At 28.0% G+C, this 17933-nt stretch overlaps 6 protein-coding genes across 11 annotated transcripts in view; 4 read left to right on the top strand and 2 right to left on the bottom strand.

Annotated features, from left to right (window-relative positions):
• The window catches only part of PpD3 (protein phosphatase D3), an 83524-nt gene extending 81415 nt beyond the window's left edge, over positions 1–2109 (top strand). For 2 of the 3 annotated variants that reach the window (XM_035876568.2, XM_035876566.2), the window contains 6 exons: positions 75–361; positions 485–590; positions 659–801; positions 922–1229; positions 1304–1385; positions 1545–2109. In XM_035876568.2, the coding sequence (XP_035732461.1) occupies positions 75–361; positions 485–590; positions 659–801; positions 922–1229; positions 1304–1385; positions 1545–1604 (986 nt within the window). In that variant the 3' untranslated portion in view covers positions 1605–2109. The remainder of the gene's footprint in view (positions 1–74; positions 362–484; positions 591–658; positions 802–921; positions 1230–1303; positions 1386–1544) is intronic. The other variant, XR_004839521.2, reaches the window with a different exon arrangement.
• Positions 2110–2264: 155 nt separating this feature from the next.
• LOC118446201 (uncharacterized) lies at positions 2265–3344 on the bottom strand. The gene is made up of 4 exons (XM_035876589.2): positions 3213–3344; positions 2936–3107; positions 2749–2854; positions 2265–2647 (listed from the first exon to the last, which is right to left on the bottom strand). The coding sequence occupies exons 1-4, from the start codon at positions 3265–3267 to the stop codon at positions 2390–2392; spliced, it is 591 nt and encodes a 196-aa protein (XP_035732482.1). The 5' UTR covers positions 3268–3344; the 3' UTR covers positions 2265–2389.
• Positions 3345–3909: 565 nt separating this feature from the next.
• Positions 3910–8120, top strand: LOC118446193 (DDB1- and CUL4-associated factor 5). 3 transcript variants are annotated; one of them, XM_035876573.2, is made up of 8 exons: positions 3910–4047; positions 4124–4398; positions 4754–4934; positions 5086–5355; positions 5447–5673; positions 5783–5997; positions 6069–6339; positions 6482–8118. In XM_035876573.2, exons 2-8 carry the CDS (start codon positions 4203–4205, stop codon positions 7474–7476), a joined length of 2355 nt encoding a protein of 784 aa, XP_035732466.1. In that variant the 5' UTR covers positions 3910–4047; positions 4124–4202; the 3' UTR covers positions 7477–8118. The 3 variants fall into 3 exon arrangements, with proteins under 3 accessions (XP_035732466.1, XP_035732467.1, XP_085515723.1); XM_035876574.2 differs by having other exon boundaries at positions 3998–4398; positions 6524–8120; XM_085659597.1 differs by having other exon boundaries at positions 4000–4398; positions 6482–8117.
• Positions 8121–8413: 293 nt separating this feature from the next.
• Positions 8414–12477, top strand: LOC118446230 (integrin alpha-8). The gene is made up of 10 exons (XM_035876646.2): positions 8414–8901; positions 8962–9331; positions 9409–9707; positions 9797–10253; positions 10353–10495; positions 10583–11029; positions 11100–11263; positions 11332–11882; positions 11970–12259; positions 12341–12477. The coding sequence occupies exons 1-10, from the start codon at positions 8527–8529 to the stop codon at positions 12395–12397; spliced, it is 3153 nt and encodes a 1050-aa protein (XP_035732539.2). The 5' UTR covers positions 8414–8526; the 3' UTR covers positions 12398–12477.
• Positions 12424–15399, bottom strand: LOC118446232 (uncharacterized). Its single transcript, XM_035876648.2, has 6 exons — positions 15241–15399; positions 14540–15017; positions 14222–14439; positions 13939–14146; positions 13468–13748; positions 12424–13339 (listed from the first exon to the last, which is right to left on the bottom strand). Exons 1-6 carry the CDS (start codon positions 15265–15267, stop codon positions 13202–13204), a joined length of 1350 nt encoding a protein of 449 aa, XP_035732541.2. The 5' UTR covers positions 15268–15399; the 3' UTR covers positions 12424–13201.
• A 38-nt stretch (positions 15400–15437) lies between these two features.
• On the top strand, positions 15438–17388 carry LOC118446233 (uncharacterized). Of its 2 annotated transcripts, XM_035876650.2 has the most exons (5): positions 15438–16074; positions 16215–16293; positions 16389–16748; positions 16843–16935; positions 17034–17176. In XM_035876650.2, the coding sequence occupies exons 1-5, from the start codon at positions 15992–15994 to the stop codon at positions 17037–17039; spliced, it is 621 nt and encodes a 206-aa protein (XP_035732543.2). In that variant the 5' UTR covers positions 15438–15991; the 3' UTR covers positions 17040–17176. The 2 variants fall into 2 exon arrangements, with proteins under 2 accessions (XP_035732543.2, XP_035732542.2); XM_035876649.2 differs by having other exon boundaries at positions 15442–16074; positions 16843–17388.
• Positions 17389–17933: the final 545 nt, after the last annotated feature.

Genomic DNA, 17933 nt, shown 5'->3' with positions numbered 1-17933 from the left:
AAAAAAAAATAATACAATAGAAATGTTTCATACAAAATTTATCTCATTATATACTGTGTTATTGGCTTTTTTAGCTATTGAGGATGAATATGCAGGGCCAAAATTAGAAGATGGCAAAGTAACATTAAAATTCATGCAGGATTTATTAGATTGGTATAAGAAACAAAATAAATTGCATCGCAAATATGCCTATCAAATTTTATTAGATGTTAAAGCATGGTTTATGGCACAACCAAGTTTGGTTGATATTACCATACCCGAAGATAGTAAATTTACAATTTGTGGTGACATACATGGACAGTATTATGATCTGTTAAACATATTTGAATTAAATGGACTACCATCAGAAACTAATCCCTATGTATCCTTTTAAGACCAATACTTTTGTATTCTTTATATAATGCTTTATATTTTTTTATAACATTATGTATTTAGAAATATTATGTTTGTCATTAACAAAATGTATTTCCTTAATACTATGCAGTTATTCAATGGAGATTTTGTAGACAGAGGTTCTTTTTCTGTAGAATGTATATTTACATTATTTGGTTTTAAATTATTATATCCCAATCATTTTTTTATGTCAAGAGGTATGTAATAGATCATTTATTCTACAATAAGCTAAAACTATCAAATTGTATTGGGTTTGATTTGTTAGGTAATCATGAATCTGCTACTATGAATCAAATGTATGGATTTGATGGGGAAGTTAAAGCAAAATACTCTGATCTGATGGCAGATCTGTTTACAGAAGTATACAATTGGCTTCCTTTAGCACATTGTCTTAATAAAAGAGTACTTGTAAGTTTAGATTAATACTAATCTATAATAATCTTATTATATTTTTTTATTTTATTTTATATTTTATATTATATCTATAATTCTACACACATATATATGATTAAATATATGTTTCTTAAGGTAATGCATGGTGGGCTGTTTTCAAGGGATAATGTAACTCTAGAAGAAATTCAACAAATTGATAGAAACAGACAACCACCGGATGAAGGTTTAATGTGTGAATTATTGTGGTCTGATCCACAACCGCAAATGGGTAGGGCACCTAGTAAGAGAGGTGTGGGTGTACAATTTGGCCCTGATGTAACACAAAATTTCCTTGCCTTAAATAATCTTGATTATGTTGTAAGAAGTCATGAAGTTAAGAATGAAGGTTATGAAGTTGGACACGATGGAAAATGCATTACTGTATTTTCTGCTCCTAATTATTGGTAAATCAAATGAATTTATATTATGTGAACCACATTTTTCTGCAATGTTATTAATTTTCATTATGAATTTTTAGTGACACTATGGGTAATCAAGGTGCCTTCATCACGCTTAATGGAAAAGACATGAAACCATACTTCACCTCATACGAAGCAGTGGTATATATCTTTTTCATTTTATTTTATTATTATTTATTTATTTATTTTGTTTTTTTTTTTTCTTTTTTTTTCATTTTTTTTTATTTCTTTTATTTTTATAAAGATGATACTAAAACAAGACTTTAAAAATTCTTTCATGTGTGTGTTCTTTTTTTTTAGCCTCATCCAAATGTAAGGCCAATGATATATGCTAACTCGTTACTAAAATTCATGTGCTAGTGGAACAACTTAGGTATATTATTGAAAAATAAATAAATAATGATAACTGAATACGAGTAGCCCAATCAAAGTGTGTATAATATATTTGATACCGAAAAGAAGATAAGAGCAACTTATACTTCTCTGCAACAATAACTATTGTATTCTTTTTAGGAGCTAGATAATTTTCTGTATCATAGTATATGTAAAGAATGCATATTATTGGTGGGTACAAAACTGAAAGAAGTTTGCTTGTTTAATCAACTTGCAAACATATTTATCATGTTTTCTTGTCCATGATAAGATCAACGCCTCATTATGCATCAGCAATTTTTGTTTGCTTAAAGCAAGAAGACGCAGGAGGAATATTTCTATTTTGTACCCTTGATGGAACCACCTTATTCATTAAAGAGAAATATATTTGCGCACAAATGAAAAATATGGTCTAAAAAAATTTTGGATAAAAAAAAAGATTATATTAAAATATTTATATGTAAAAAGTCAAATTCTAAAGACAGGACTCTTCTTATTTATTAGTTCATTAATTTATTCTTTACTGGATAATGGTGGTTTCTTTTATGAAACAATGAATATTATCAGAAAAAAAAAAGAAAAAAAAATTAATACATATGCGATTTGGCATGACCTATGATCAATCACTTTTTGTCACATTATTTGTGACTACTTTTTTACAAATTTATTGTGATTGGTAGAATTTATTTAACCTAATATTTTGTTTTGTTAATAATAAATGATGTTTATAATGTACATAAAATATGTGTTTTTTTTTTTTTTTAAACAGATATTTACGATATGATAGAAACTATTTCATTGGCCAGATTATTTCGATTTTGACGATTAACATTTATAATCTTGGATCTATTATCTTCATGTAGTTTTTGAAATAGGGTCAGAAAACGTTGTGGTACCTTATGGATTTGTGGTATGGTTGCAACGATATAAGTTTTCTTATTTAACGAACCAAAAAATATATTAAATACTTCATCATAAAACTTCTTACTATATAATTCCATTTTTCCAATTTCATCGATCACTAATATATCCTGTTTGATAAGAACGAATAAAAATATTTAATATCAGCAAAAAATTAATAAATAGTAAAATTATTACAAAATTAATTGAATTAATTAGTCATGTAACTTACCATATCAGTTTTTATCACCGGCAAAACAGAATTTTCGAAATTATTAACGAAGACATGATAGTTTCCCACTCGATATTTGGAAAATTGCTGCTGACTTAATCTATTTCTATTTAAACAACGTTATGTATTAATAAAAAAAAGAAAAAAAAACGTACATTAAAGAAATGACAAAAACATATAAACTAACTCTGTACGTGCTAAAGGTATCCTCTTCTCTTTATTCTTCATTAGAACAATATCAAAGCCTATTCTATTACCATTTTCCCCTCGTACTTCTTCCGTATAAAAGCCATTGAATGTACGATTTTGTTTTTCCAATATAGAAGCAACATTCATACATATCGTCGTCTTTCCTATACCTAGAGATATATCACAAATAAAAAATTAAATGAAATAAAAATGATAGAAAAATGTCGATTAGAAAAAAAGGGAAATAAATAAGATTTAAAATTCGCGGGTTATACCGGGTGGACCAGTGAGAAGTACGCGGGTTATTAACGACGTGGCGCTGTTGTCCATGCTTGCGATTGTTATTTTTCTGTGTACAAATTCGGCGGGTAGCAGCCAACCAAAACTGATTTTGACAAAGACGACGTCTATGATGAATAGAAGATAGAGGAATAACGTGATTTTATGTATATAAAAAAAGAAGAATGTATCACTGTGTAAGACTATCGAGGAAAAACAAAAGCGAGAATGGTCCGAAGCACGAAGCAACAGTACGGAAACAGTCGAAGTCGTGGCTCGAACTGACCGCGAAGAGAGATCGTACGGCGATCAGCTGATCGAGGACTCGAATTCTCAAGAGGAGACAACAGAGGTTGATCGGGTGGTTCGAGCAAAAAGTCGCGGGTATCTCTCGTAAACGTAACTGCGTGCGCGTTGGCATTGCGTGCGTGTGTTCTGTGTATACGTTTGTCTTCTAGAAATTTTCTACGTAAGTTCGTTAAGTATAAACAGCTTACGGCATGTCTATTTGAAAGAAGATACATCACAATTAAACGGATTATCCTTGGTAAAAGAAAAGAAAATAATAACATTTCCGGTATTATTAATCGCATGTTCCCCTATCATCTTTTTCCTCTATTATAAGTGTATATATGTGTCTTTTCTCTCCCTCTCTCTTTCCTTTCTTCTGTCTCTCTTTCTCTCTCTCTCTCCCCCTTATCCCTCTCTCTCTTTCTTTATCCCTCTCTCCATCTCTCTCTTTCTCTCTCTCTCTCTCTCTCTTTTCTTTTTCTTTCTCTTTTTCTCCGTTGGGATTGCGACTCTGTTACAGTTTCCTACGTAAGAAGGAAGGTAAAGAAGTTAGAACGAAGGTGTAAGGGTGATATTTTCGTAAGAAGGATAACGTAGAGAAATCGTCGTTGTATAGATGGAAGAAAGAGACAAAAAGTGAAGAAGGACGGTGGTGTATCCCTTTCGGAATACGTGTCGTGCCGATAGGCGGAGAAATGGCTCGTCCTTCCGATTCTAGTCCTCTTTCTTACGTTTTTTCACGACAAGTCGACGATAAAATTGATCACTGTAAAAGACTCGTCAACTCTAGATTCGGGGGATCCGAGAACTTGTTTAGAAAAGATCTCCTATCTCATTATGGTTGTGTCAATGCGATCGAATTTTCACGTCAGGGTGATCTATTGGTATCTGGTAAGAACCTAACGGCCTTTCTTATTTTTGAATATTTTTATTCATAGCGTCATTATTCGTCGAATTTAAATGTCGGAGATCGACGAAGGATCGAACTCATTTCAGCTTATTTCGAACGATTAAATATTACATTTTATTTCCTACCGAACGTTTCTTATCGTTCGCTTAATTCGATTCTTTACGTATCATACGTGTATATATATATATATATATATATATATATACATACACGTATATATGTATATATATATACTTACACGTATATATGTATATATATATATATATCTAAAATTCATTTCTACATATAATAATATAATAGATTAATTGATTAATTGTTTATATTTTATTTTAACAGGCGGTGATGATAGAAGAGTTTTATTATGGAAAGTAGAACAAGCGATACAAGGTGTAGGAAAACCTACAGTAATGAAAGCTCAACATGTTAGCAATATATTTTGTCTTGGATATGACAATAGCAAAACAAAGATATTTTCTGCAGGAAATGATGACCAAGTAATTGTTCACGATTTGCAAACGTAAGTAGTTCTTCTTTTTTTCTTTTTGTATTTTTTTTTTTTTACAACCTTAAAATCTCATGTAAAATCTTAGTAGTTTTTATTATAAGTATTCTATTATATATGAATATACGATACATACGTATATAAATATTTTACATTAACATTATAGTTGCGACGTCCTCAGTTTCTTCCTACACGAAAAACCTGTATATGGTTTATCGATTCATCCTCATAATGATAATGTTTTTGCAAGTGCGTGCGATGATGGAAGAATTTTAATTTATGATGTTAGAGGAGCAGGTGCCATGGAAACTTTTTGTCTAGCACAATATAAGACACCTTTTCATTCTGTTATGTTTAATCCAGTTGAACCTAGAATGTTAGCCACTGCCAATGCTAAAGAAGGAGTTAGTATGTGGGATGTAAGAAAACCACTTAGGTAACAAATCAAATTTTAATAAGATATATTTTATGATATATATTGTTAAAGAAATAAAATTTTAATTAATATTGATATTATATATGCGTAGGCCTGTATTACGTTATGGAAATGAAAGTCCTGCACAAAGTTGCATGAATGCAAGATTTAATGCAGCAGGGAATAGATTGTTAGCATTGAGGAGAAGGCTACCTCCAGTATTGTATGCTGTTGATTCTTCTTCTCACTTATGCCAATTTGATCATCCAGGGTATTATAATAGTTGTACGATGAAAACATGTTGTTTTGCTGGTGATAATGAAGAATATGTTCTTTCAGGTATATATGAAATAATATATATATATATATATATATATATATATATATATATATACATGTAAAATTTTTTAAATTATAAACATATGTATTATAAATTTCAAATGTTCAGGCTCGGACGATTTCAATCTTTATATGTGGAAGATTCCCTCTGAAGGTGTAAAGTGGGTAGATTCTGCTCATATGGTTTTACGTGGTCACAGGTCAATAGTCAATCAGGTACGCTACAATCAAGCAAGTTGCGTACTTGCATCATCTGGAGTTGAAAAAATTATCAAGATTTGGAGTCCATTTTCTCTTGGAAGCGGATGTTTAGGTGGCCTAAAGGTATAAACGAACAATAATTGTTTTGTATATTTATAAAAATGAAATTTATTAAACTAATTCATTTGTTTTAGCGCGATGCTGGAAAACAAGAAAGGCAACGTCGTGTATTTACGCACGACGAATATATTGGCTTAGTATTGCGTAGTGGCCAATTTATGACCCACGATTATAGTCATCAATCAACTAGGGAGGATCCAAGAATGATGGCTTTTTTTGATTCCTTAATACAACGTGAAATTGAAGGTTGGAGTTCAGAAGATATGCCAACTGCATCACAAACTCCTAGTGATTCTGAAAATAATCCTACAACTGGACGTACCTATAGTGCAACAGATTCTGACGGTATGCCAAATATTTTTTATATTTACAATACTAGCATTAGACAGTAAAATATCTGCTACTTCTTCTCTTTTTTTTTATTGTTTTCTTTTTATGTTTTCTCTCTTTTTTTTTTTTTTTTTTTTCCTTTTTTTTTTATATACAGATTCTACCGCGTCAGACCGTCACTTAATGTTAAGTATTCTAGGATCGGCGGTAAGTTCTCGTAGTTCGTACGGGGGTGGTGTCGCTCCTGAACGACCACTAGAATCACCTAACAGAATTACGCAGCTCATAGCAAATCGTAGAGAAAAACTTATGAGACTAGCTGGGTTGGATTGTGCTACTACATTAAATAATTCTTCAAATACAGTTCCTGAACCTTCTGCTTCAGGCTATGTTAGTGAAGGGGACAATTCACAAATAAAGTGTAGATATAAGTCAAAATCAAAATTAAAAGGTGTAAAAAGAAAACATGCTAGGATATCTGGTAGAAGGAGTAGAGCTAGGAGAAAGTGTACTGTGTTAAAAATTCATAGTGACTCTGACAGTGATGCGACTCAACCTGTTGATGCGACTCAACCTAGTACCAGTTCAGGAGTAATTTCTAGGAGATCGCGCTATACTACAAACGCTATAGAGAATGATTCTAAACTTTCAAGTTATAGCAGCAGTAGTTCCGAGGAAAATGATAATTCGGGAAAACAGAAACATTTGAAAACGGATTCAGATTCTTCTATAAAAACTCGCAGGAAGAAACATAGAAAATGTAAAAATAACTTAAAACGTGACTCTAGTAAAAGTAAAAGCAAACGACTAAAACTTGACAATGATGGTGAAAGAGAAAGTATTAAAAAAGAGTATGTAAATGGTACTAGTACAACAAAAACTCAAGAGGATGAAATCTCGACACCTATTAAGAAATTGTGCAAAGTTCCTTCGACTCCCGATAGTGGTATTACATCCGGAGTGTCTACTGTTGAAAAAAATAGTAACGAAATACAAAAAGGGCATAATGGTGCTGAGAGCTCAGATCATGAACAGAAATTGAAAAGTTTGGAGTGCTTCAGAAAAAAAGTAGATGTAGCCAGAAGGAGCTACCGTAATCGATCCATGCCTTTGTCCCAAACGATTTCTACTACAACAGATTCTTCCGATTAATGCCCTGTTATCTTTAAGCTATTAATCCCTTTCCCTTTGTACATAATAAATCTGTGATTCCTTGAAGTATATTTTTATAATACTGAGTTTGATCATACGTCAGTACTGTCGGTTTGTCTATTATATTATCTTTTTTTTTTTTTTTAGATTTTATCAATTTTATGCTAGTTCTTGCGAATCTCCTGCATTTTATCATACTTTCTTAGTAGAACATAAGACTGTTATGATATAAAAAAATTTTCTTATGGCTATATTTAATATTCTTCATATTTGAATTTATTACAATTTAATTATTATAATTTGATTTGAAATGAAATTAAAGACTCGGCAATGCTTCTTCTTTTTATGTCAATGGTAATGAAACCGACAGTCTAATCGGTCATAAAAAAATTTTTATTATTATTGCAAAGTAGAAACGTTTTTAAAAATCGATCTTCAAATTCCATTTAATCTAAACTATCGGAACATCACCAAGAATTGTAGTTAAATCAATACTGCATTAGCTATAATATTATGATCTAGCTAATGTGTACTGTTAATATGGTTTGTAAGTGTGATGGAAATTAATAAAATAACAAATTGATATATATATACACATACATACATACATTTCTTTTTATGTGTTGGAACTTTAAAAAGTGATTATAAATACATCATAATTTAATCTTGCATTTATACATCCTTATTAACTAATTACAAGTAAATAAAAATAATTAATTCAACATATGCATTAATTTATTATTTACATGTCATACTAAAATTCTCATTTTTCTTTTTCTTTTCTTTTTTTTTTATTTTTGTATTTTATCTTTTTTTTTTTTTTTTCTTTTTTTATTTTTTTTATTTTTCTTTTTTTGGTTGACATAAATCTGATCTGATTGTGAGTCATGAGTAAGTAAAGTGATTGTGGTTTCCTGGAAACACATCCTTTTCATGTAGTAGTAATTTATGATGAAACTTAATAGTTTGCAGTTCCACCCAACTACTTACAGATATATTTTTAACTAAAATTATTTTTATTAAAAATCTATTTTCACAAAATATTTTCAAATGTGGCTTTGTGGTTTTTTGTTTAAAATCTTTCTATCTAATACATTAGCATATAATTTGGATATTACCAATGCTATTGTATTTACTACTCCACAAAGTTTAGAAGGTAGACGAAATAGTTATTTTGGATATGCTACTGCTCTGTATACTAGCAGTAAAAATGTCTCTGCAGTACTTATTGGTGTACCAAGGGCAAATATAAGTGATCTTCAATCTGTATTAGAACCAGGAACTGTTTATGTGTGTTTACTTGATAAAATGTGTAAGGAATGGATCATCGACAATTCTGAAGATAAAATTTATCAGAATAGAAATAATTCATGGATTGGAGGAGTTGTTTTAACAGAAAATAATAGGATAAATTCTAATATTCTGGTTAGTTAGACATTTTATTTCATTAACATTTCCTTTTAATAATTGAATTCATTTGGATAGGTTTGTGCTCCACGATGGAAATATATAAATAATAAGAACTGGTATATGAATGGTATGTGTTATTGGACTACAGCCACTAGTATAGAATCTTTTGAAAAAGAAGCAGAGAAAATGGCCTTAATAACAATTAACGATAATCAACTTACTTCATGGAATGGCAACTTTTTATATAATTTCGGAATGGGTCAACTTGGTTTTTCTGCGGATATGAGATATTTTGTTAATAAATCAGACTTGAGTGTTGTTTTGGGTTCACCAGGTATATTTAATTGGAAAGGTTCCACAGTATTATTGACAGAATCAACTTCTGGTTACAGGCAAATTATTATTCCAAATAATAAAAATATTTATATGGATATTAATTATTTAGGTATAATATAACATATACAGATATTGAATGTATATATTAAAATTTAATAAATGATGTTAGTATATATTATATTTCAGGATATTCAACAACTTCCGGATTTTATTTTAGCAAACAGGAACTTTTGTTTGCATCAAGTTCACCAAGAAGTAATAATATGAAAGGATATGTTATAATATATTCTTTTCCAAAATATTCCGGTAAAACGATTGATATTAGTAATACATTAAATGGTTACCAATATGGAGAATATTTTGGAGCTTCTTTGGCATCATGTGATTTAAATAATGATGATAAAGATGATTTAATTGTTGGTGCACCTCTTTGGACTAAAGATATAGACGAGGGTCGAGTATATGTTTTTATTGCATGGGAAAATGTACTTTTATAGATTATAATTATTTCTATATATTTCTATATATTTCTATATATTCTAATATCTAACATCTTTTTTATGGATGAACTTAGAACAATTTTATGAAAAAACAAGAAATTGATGGCAATGTAAGTGGAGGAAGATTTGGCTCTTCTATAACATGCTTAGGGGATATTGATTATGATGGATACAATGATATTATGATTGGTGCACCATATGAAGGAGACAGTGGTGCAATATATTTATACAACAGTAATAAAAATGGAATTCTGAAATGTAGTCAAAAGATACTTGGTTCTGAATTTTCACCAAATATTTGTGGATTTGGTATATCAATATCAAAACCTTTGGATATAAATAATGACAAATACCTTGATATTGCAATAGGAGCTTATTTATCTGAACAAGTTGTTCTGTTACCATCCATACCTGTTGTTTCAATAACAATAGATCTTGTGTATTCTGGAAAAAAATTGTCTAGGGATTCGAAATTTTTCTTTATTTATATATGTACTATTTATGATGGTGTATATGCTCCTAAAAACTTAAGTAAGTCTTGTACATTTATATTATTACAATATACTGATATAATATAATACAATAAGTGTTATATGCATATAATATTATGCTGGAAATATTTTTTTTTAGATATCATTCGTAATTTAGAAATAGATCCATTATATGGAAGAGCAATGTATTTGAAAAATAATACAAGTAATTTTACTTGTATTTTACCAACTGTATTAAAAATATCCGAACGTCAATGTGATTTGTTCAAAATTCACCTTAAGGTAATTTTTTTATTTTATATTTATATTACATATTTTAATAAATAAAATTTATTATTAAGTTTAGAAATATTATTAATGATTTTTCAGGACAACATACAAAATGTGATTGATCCAATTACATTATCTGTAGATTTTAATAATACCATGCAAGAAAGTAACAAATCAAGTAACATTTTTCATAAATCATCTGTAATTATAAACAAACTGAATTCAAAACTTAAAGATGTAATTCAGTTACCATTTTTATTAGAATGTGGTACTGATGATATTTGTAACTCAGATTTACGGATATCTCTTCGAACTAATTTAACATCCAATAATACATACATTATTGGATCATCCTCGAATCTGAAACTTATAGTTGATGTTCATAATAATGGTGAACCTGCTTATCAGACACAAGTACACATTTTTATTCCAAATCCCTTGTCATTAGAGAGTATACCACCAGCATGCATGGAATCATCTTGGACAAATAAGTATAATTTGCAAGTAATATGTGATCTTGGAAATCCTCTTACCAATGCAACCAATGTAAGTTTTATTTCTTTTAATTACATCATTATGTAAATTAATAATAATATTAAATAATTAATCATCTCAGGAAACAATGATATTAGAATTAGATACAAGTAAGATTCGTTTTGATGTTAAGAGTTTGGAATTATATGCAAACGTTACTACTCAGAGTGAAGAAATAAATCAATTAGATAAGAACTATACTATGACAATTTATTTTGATATTGATGTTGATATAGCTATAGCAGGGTTAGTATTATAATACTTATCGATATGTTATGGCATAACATTTTTATAATAAAAATTATCTATTTTAGAAAAGCACAAGACAATGTATATTCGTACTCTCGGAAAGATGAAAAAAATTCACAAAATATTAAATTTAAACATATTTATGAAGTACAAAAGTTTGGAAGAAGTCCAATTAATGAAGCTATCTTAATGGTAGAAATTCCAACATATTGGAAAAACAAAGATTATGATATAGAGTTGATTAATATAAATCATACAATTGCTCATATGGATGGTAATATTCTTAAATTAAAAATCAATGATTTGGATCATTGTAAAAATTGTAAAACTTTCAAGAGGGAAACCATTAATGAATTCATTGATGAATTTGATATGAATAATAAATCAGTTAATATTTATACAAGAAATGAAACAAAGATCAAATATGAAGAAAATTTTACTAACACGGAAAAATTGGTAATAAATACACCCGTTGAAAACAGAATACTGTTCATTAATTGTAGTAATCCAATGATTGTGTGTAAACAAATTGAATGTAAATTAAATCCTTTTACAAGTTCTTTATCTGTCGCCCAACTTATAATTACATTAGATTTTAAATTATTAAATATTCCATGTAAGTTATATAACGATTCTATAACTGTTTGTTAAATAATTTATATTGTAATATTTATAATTTTTCACTTTTATTTATTTATTTCAGCATTCATGTTAGAAAACAAAAATATTATATTATTTGCATCTAAAGGCACTGTAAATATCACACAACCATCCAATGTTATTCAAGGAAGCACAAATAAACCTGATACTACCATGATAATTACAAAATTCCAGGGATCTCCAATAAACGAACGTGTTGCCGTTTGGATATTAGCTTTATCAATATTTCTTGGGATTATACTTTTAATATTAATTATTCTAGGTCTCATTAAATTGGGTTTCTTTCATAGAAAAAGAAAAGAACAACTAGAGGCTTTGAAAGCTATATCAAATGTAAGTTTACATACATTACGTATACAGCAATGTATATATTGATTTATATAATTTTATATATTGTCGCTTTGAACATTTTAGGAAAACAATTCTAAGATTCTAGAAATAATTTCGTCCGAAGTTCTTGATCAAGAATAAGTAAATAAAAAGTATATATTATGAAGTATTTTTCATTTCTTTTAATTTATTTTTTAAAACAAGTACAATAAATAGTAACGTATATAACATTTTAAATAATTGTATAAAATGTAAGATAAAATATATTATTTTCAAAAACATGAATTCTTTATAAAAATGAGTTATAAAAATAGCAACATATTTGATAAATTCATTTGTGCTGTTGAGTAAAACCTGAGTTAAAAAGAATCAACGAATAATAAAAGTAAAATAAATAATAATGTGATGGTCGTGCATCGCACGTATTGAAAGAACGTAATCGTTTGAAACGAAAAATGAAAGTAGCAATTATACAAGAAAATATATGAGGTCACTTTGTTCGTTTCCAACAATCTATTATACTATTTTATTAATAATTAACAACATATTACTTCTTTATAACTTGTTATAGGATATTTGTTAACTCATAGCAATTAATAACATTAACATATGTAACACGTGATATTTTTGTTATTTAAAGCACCTGATATTTTTGTTATTTTAACGTGACATTTATATAAATCAGAAGCATACTTTTTTGGCTTCTACACATGCTTTTTTCTTCAATTATTTGCATATATTTACGATTTATTCTTAAGCCATACAAAAACTGCAAATATAATTGCAAGTATATAAAATGCAAAATTTAATATTTCAGATCTTCGAAAGAGAAATAGAGAAAGAGAGAGCAATATATTGATTTTGATATAATTTTTGCAATAATTTTTCTTATTTAGAGGCATTTTTTTAACTAATTTTTTTCACCTCATCTATAAAAATAAGCATTTAATCATCAAGGCCAAGTCCTTTAGATATTTCATCTGCTGTCAATTTGTTTCCTCCTGACGTTGAAGGATTATTCATATGTGCAGAAGGCATTGGGGCATTTGGTGTTACGTAACTTGGAGGATGTTCATGAGATTTCTGTATCAAAAAGTTTCACAAAGAGATCAAATATATGAAATATAGTCAAACTTATACAAATAATATTTACTTTGTTCCGTTTATAATAATATCATTATTTAGCATAAGATTATTAATTTTATACTTACATCTTTCCCATGTTTACTTAATCCATCTATAGCAGAACTTAGTAATGATGAACCAAGTGCAGAACCTATACCGGACAAGAAGTTTGAACTATTGGATCCTTGTTGAGATCCATATGGTGCTGAATATCCACCATAGCCTCCTGATGGTTGATACGGTTGTTGTTGCTGATTTCCACCACCTCCAAGAACACCACCAAGAATAGATCCCAATGCTCCAGTTAATGGGTCAGTATTAGTCGGTGGAGGTGGCTGATATGCTGGTCGTTGTGCTCCAGCCCCACCTTTTAATTGTAAGATTATATAAATTGAGATTATTGATGTTAATGATTAAGTGATCAAAAAGGTATATCATTTATTCCATAAATTTGAATTAATTAAAATAGTATTAAAAATGGTGTTTGAAAAAATCATTAAAATAATTCTTTTAAAACATTTTTTTATATTGAACTAATATATAAATTTATTTAATACCTAATGCTCCAAGGATAGATCCAAGAACATTATCATTAGGTCCTTGAGAAGGATATCCTTGCTGTGCATGTAAGTTTCTTTGTATAGCAGTGTTTGCTAAATGGGCGGCTAAACCAATAAATGTGCTTGAAAGTCCTGAACCATTGTCACTTTTTGTTGATGTATTGGAAGCATCTAATTTTCCAAGTCGTTCCTCCTCTTTCTTTCTCTATAATATTTAATAAATATTATTTTCTGTTTTGATTTTTAGTGCAATAACAATTACACAAGTTATGATACATACATTGGCATGTTCTATTGCAGCAATACTACCTGCAGCAACTAATCCACTCCAAGGTATATTACTGAATAAACCACCAAATGAATCTTTTTCTTCACCGGATTGATTATTTCTATTTGATGGGCCAGTAGGAGGTGTTGGACCATAACCTGGAGGAGGAGGACCATATCCACCTGATTCGATCGATTTTGTATCCAGATTTGGATACAAACCACCTGGTGCTGTTAAAATTTTAATTTAATTGAATAATATTAATAAGATAATTATATTTAATAATGTTTAACATTATATAAACATAAATAGAATTGAAATAATTCTTACGAGGAGGGCCAAAATCTGCAGATGGAACTGATATAGGCAATGAGGAATGTGCTGATCCAACGGGTACATTTTCATAGATAATGCTGAATATTTCAACATCACCATCGATCACTAAATACGTTACTTTCTGGTATGGTAATCGATGTGCAAATTCTGCAAAGTGCCTACCATTTATAGCAATTTTATAATTCAAATGATCACATAAAATAATTATTTCAAATTCTTGACCAGGCTGTATGCACATAGGACCTTCATTTTCGTTTGCTCCCCATGCCATAGATTCAATATGATTTCTTGTAATAACACCATCAGAAAATCGAGGTGATATATGAATGGCTATATCATCTCTTGGATTTAATATCGGTCCCAATTGATAATTAATAGCAAATCGGATAGCATTTTCAGGAACTTTACCACGAATTCTTACCATTTTTCCAGGTACCAAACCATTTTCAACTGCACCCACGTAAGGAATTTCCTATAAAAAAAATAAAAAAAAAAAAAAAAAGAAGAAAAGAAAAAATAATATTGTTACAGTTAATTTATATTATATAAGTTCATATTTATTAATAAAATCTATAGAAATATATTACCATTCTAAGTATAATGTAATACTATGCAATGCGGATAATCTTAGAATATACTGAATAACTTGAATTTTATCCAAAGAAGATAAATAATATAATAAAAAATAAACTTACTGGATTTGTAGCAACTTCTGTAGCCATTTTATAATAAATTAGTGATAAAATTTATAAGATAAATGAGAAATTTTCAAAAAGAAGATAAAAGACGTCAGCACTGCGTACAAGAAGACGACCCGCGCCTTCTTGGCCTTCACTTAACATATTTCTATTTGCAGAGGTGACGTTTTCAGTATGAATCGCATTATGACGAATTAGTACAATTTAGTTCTTTTCAAAAGTAACAGATGGAGTTAGTATCTTTTTCTACAAGCCAACTGATCACTAGAGGACATAAAGAATATAACAATACGTAAAGCCTGTTAACAAGGAAGATCTAATCTTTTTGTCCGAAAATTTATTAATCCATTAAAAAGAATTTGAACGAAAAGGAAGGAGTACGTTTTATTTATATTTACATAAAAAAAAAAAAAATTTGACATCTAATATTTATTTCTTATTTTTTTCTTAATTAACCATTGAATTTGATCAAAACAATCAACAAGCATTGAATTGAGGAGTTCGCCGACATCTAAGTTTTAAATAAAAACGATCATTTATTGAGTTATTAAATGTGATTAAGATATATTTATAATTTAATATTAATAATAACGCAATTTGATTTAAATACATTTAAAGAAAAGTAAAGGTTAACTTGATAAATTCTAATATGTATACATTTCATTGAAACCTTTTTGGAGGAAAATGTTTATATATATATCGTGTATGTCAATATAATATAATTATCCTGTGATCAATATCATGAACCATGTTAAAATCAAATAAATCAAATAATTCAACCAAGAGGAAAGTTAAAACTAGTCAGACCAAGGCAAAGAAGAATAATTCTAGGTTTGTATTCAGATTGTTTTATTATTATTTACTAATTGTTATATTAATATAAGGATTTATTTGATTATTCGTTGCAATATATTTTATAACTAATTAATCAATTATTAATCATGATAAATATTTTTTACATAAACTTTTAGCAAGGCACAAAATACAAGAAATGAAAAAGTGACAGATGTTGTAGAAAATATACAACAGAATATTAAAACATCGCATAATGTAGGTATTAATAGATTATTTTTTTTTTTTTTTAATTTGCAGAGATATAAATTCCCGTATTTTCAATAAAAATTTATTTTATCCATTATTTTCAGATGTGTAATTCGTCTGAACAATCTCAAAGTTCTTCAATTATTCAATCGAATAATGTTTCGAATCAGAAAGATATGGAAGTAAATTCAATAGAGAATAAAAATATTACATTTGATATATATACTAATAATGCACGATTATCTGCATTTAATAATTCTTATTTAACAACAAAAGAATTTTCATTGAAAAGAAGCCCAGATGATCTATTTAATTTAATTTATTCAGAACAAGTTACCTTAACTCTTCCAAATCGATCATGGTCAATACATTTTACAGAAATACCGATTCGTTGCATTGTCATAAGTGAAATAACTTTACATCATAATAGTGGGTCAGGATTCATACCTCTTTACACAAAACAAGTATGAATTAGATTTATATTATTTTATTCTATTTTTTTTTTCTTTTTTATAAATTGTAAGCAATAATCGTTTTTATATTTATATTTCTTTTCAGATTATCTTTCATGAAAAAATGGAATATGAAATTTTTTTATTTAATTCAAAAGCTTCAGAAAAAAATCTGTCTCCGATGGAAACAATAACAGATGTAATGAATGTTATAACATACACAAATAATTTGAAACTTTGTAATGGTGGACCTGAAGTAAGTCTGTATAATAATATTAATCTGGAATGTGCTTATAGAGATAATAAGGAAAAATGGAGACATAATTTATGTAGTTTAGAAGTAAGTGAAGGTGATACATGTGAATTATGTCTTTCACTAAAAGATATATTAAAACGACATATACAACGTAATAAACAATCATCAAGAACTAAAAATTTTAATGGTTCTGGAAAAAGAAAAAGAACATCTCTATAATAATTTTATAATTAATAATTTTTAAGAGATAAGGTATGTCAGATAATAGTAAATATTATTATTGGTTGACAAAGAAGACAGTGTATCGGTAATTAAATTATTGACAAAAAAGAAGTCCTAATTTAATTTGAGAAGCTTATAAATTTTTAGCTTTTCAAAATTTCCACTTTTATATAATTAAGCCTTTAGGAGATAATTGTCAAATAACTTTATCTTATAGATACTGTTAATTATATATAATTTATATATATATATTTTATTTGTTTATAGAAATTAAGTAAAAAATAAAATATTAATTTGAATATATAATATTTATATTATTAATTGTATGTCTGTGTTTATAAGTTGTTTTCTTTATTATTAATGTTATTATATATATATATATATATATTTAAATAATATGTATTTAAATATAATAAGTTTTAACACACAAAAACAAGTTAAGCTCATATTTAATAATACAATTGTCTTTGTATTTAATCATTAGAATTAATTAACAATTTGAAAAAGTATCTTAATTTTAAAGACACTTGGAATTGAATTATCTTAATATAACAATATTTGCAATAACTTACATTGGATAATTTAAAACTTTGGAAACAATAGTTTTTTTAGGAAGCAGGAGGATCTTTATTTAAAACATACACTTTGCATTTCTATATTAGAGACTGTTATAATTTATTTCATATAAACATTTGATACAATTTTATGTTTTTACTTGT

This window comes from Vespa mandarinia, chromosome 10, assembly GCF_050613455.1.
Source record: "Vespa mandarinia isolate Hongniang chromosome 10, ASM5061345v1, whole genome shotgun sequence".
NCBI classification, from domain to species: domain Eukaryota; kingdom Metazoa; phylum Arthropoda; class Insecta; order Hymenoptera; family Vespidae; genus Vespa; species Vespa mandarinia.
The sequence above is the reverse complement of the archived record's forward strand: the minus strand, read 5'-3'. Positions and strand labels throughout refer to the sequence as shown.

Bases quoted from the DNA above. Each gene is read 5' to 3' on its own strand.
- LOC118446230 (XM_035876646.2), top strand. From the start codon at position 8,527: ATGTGGCTTTGTGGTTTTTTGTTTAAAATCTTTCTATCTAATACATTA. The intron at 9,708-9,796 runs GTACTTTTATAG...GGATGAACTTAG, and splicing joins TTTTTATTGCATGGGAAAAT to AACAATTTTATGAAAAAACA. The intron at 11,883-11,969 runs GTAAGTTATATA...TATTTATTTCAG, and splicing joins TAAATTATTAAATATTCCAT to CATTCATGTTAGAAAACAAA.
- LOC118446232 (XM_035876648.2), bottom strand. From the start codon at position 15,267: ATGGCTACAGAAGTTGCTACAAATCCA. The intron at 14,147-14,221 runs GTATGTATCATA...TAAATATTATAG, and splicing joins CTGCAATAGAACATGCCAAT to AGAAAGAAAGAGGAGGAACG. The intron at 13,749-13,938 runs GTATTAAATAAA...TACAATTAAAAG, and splicing joins ATCTATCCTTGGAGCATTAG to GTGGGGCTGGAGCACAACGA.
- LOC118446201 (XM_035876589.2), bottom strand. From the start codon at position 3,267: ATGGACAACAGCGCCACGTCGTTAATAACCCGCGTACTTCTCACTGGT. The intron at 3,108-3,212 runs GTATAACCCGCG...ATATATCTCTAG, and splicing joins ACTTCTCACTGGTCCACCCG to GTATAGGAAAGACGACGATA. The intron at 2,648-2,748 runs GTAAGTTACATG...CTTATCAAACAG, and splicing joins CGGTGATAAAAACTGATATG to GATATATTAGTGATCGATGA.
- LOC118446233 (XM_035876649.2), top strand. From the start codon at position 15,992: ATGTTAAAATCAAATAAATCAAATAATTCAACCAAGAGGAAAGTTAAA. The intron at 16,075-16,214 runs GTTTGTATTCAG...ATAAACTTTTAG, and splicing joins GCAAAGAAGAATAATTCTAG to CAAGGCACAAAATACAAGAA. The intron at 16,294-16,388 runs GTAGGTATTAAT...CATTATTTTCAG, and splicing joins ATATTAAAACATCGCATAAT to ATGTGTAATTCGTCTGAACA.
- LOC118446193 (XM_035876573.2), top strand. From the start codon at position 4,203: ATGGCTCGTCCTTCCGATTCTAGTCCTCTTTCTTACGTTTTTTCACGA. The intron at 4,399-4,753 runs GTAAGAACCTAA...TTATTTTAACAG, and splicing joins GGGTGATCTATTGGTATCTG to GCGGTGATGATAGAAGAGTT. The intron at 5,674-5,782 runs GTATATATGAAA...TCAAATGTTCAG, and splicing joins TGAAGAATATGTTCTTTCAG to GCTCGGACGATTTCAATCTT.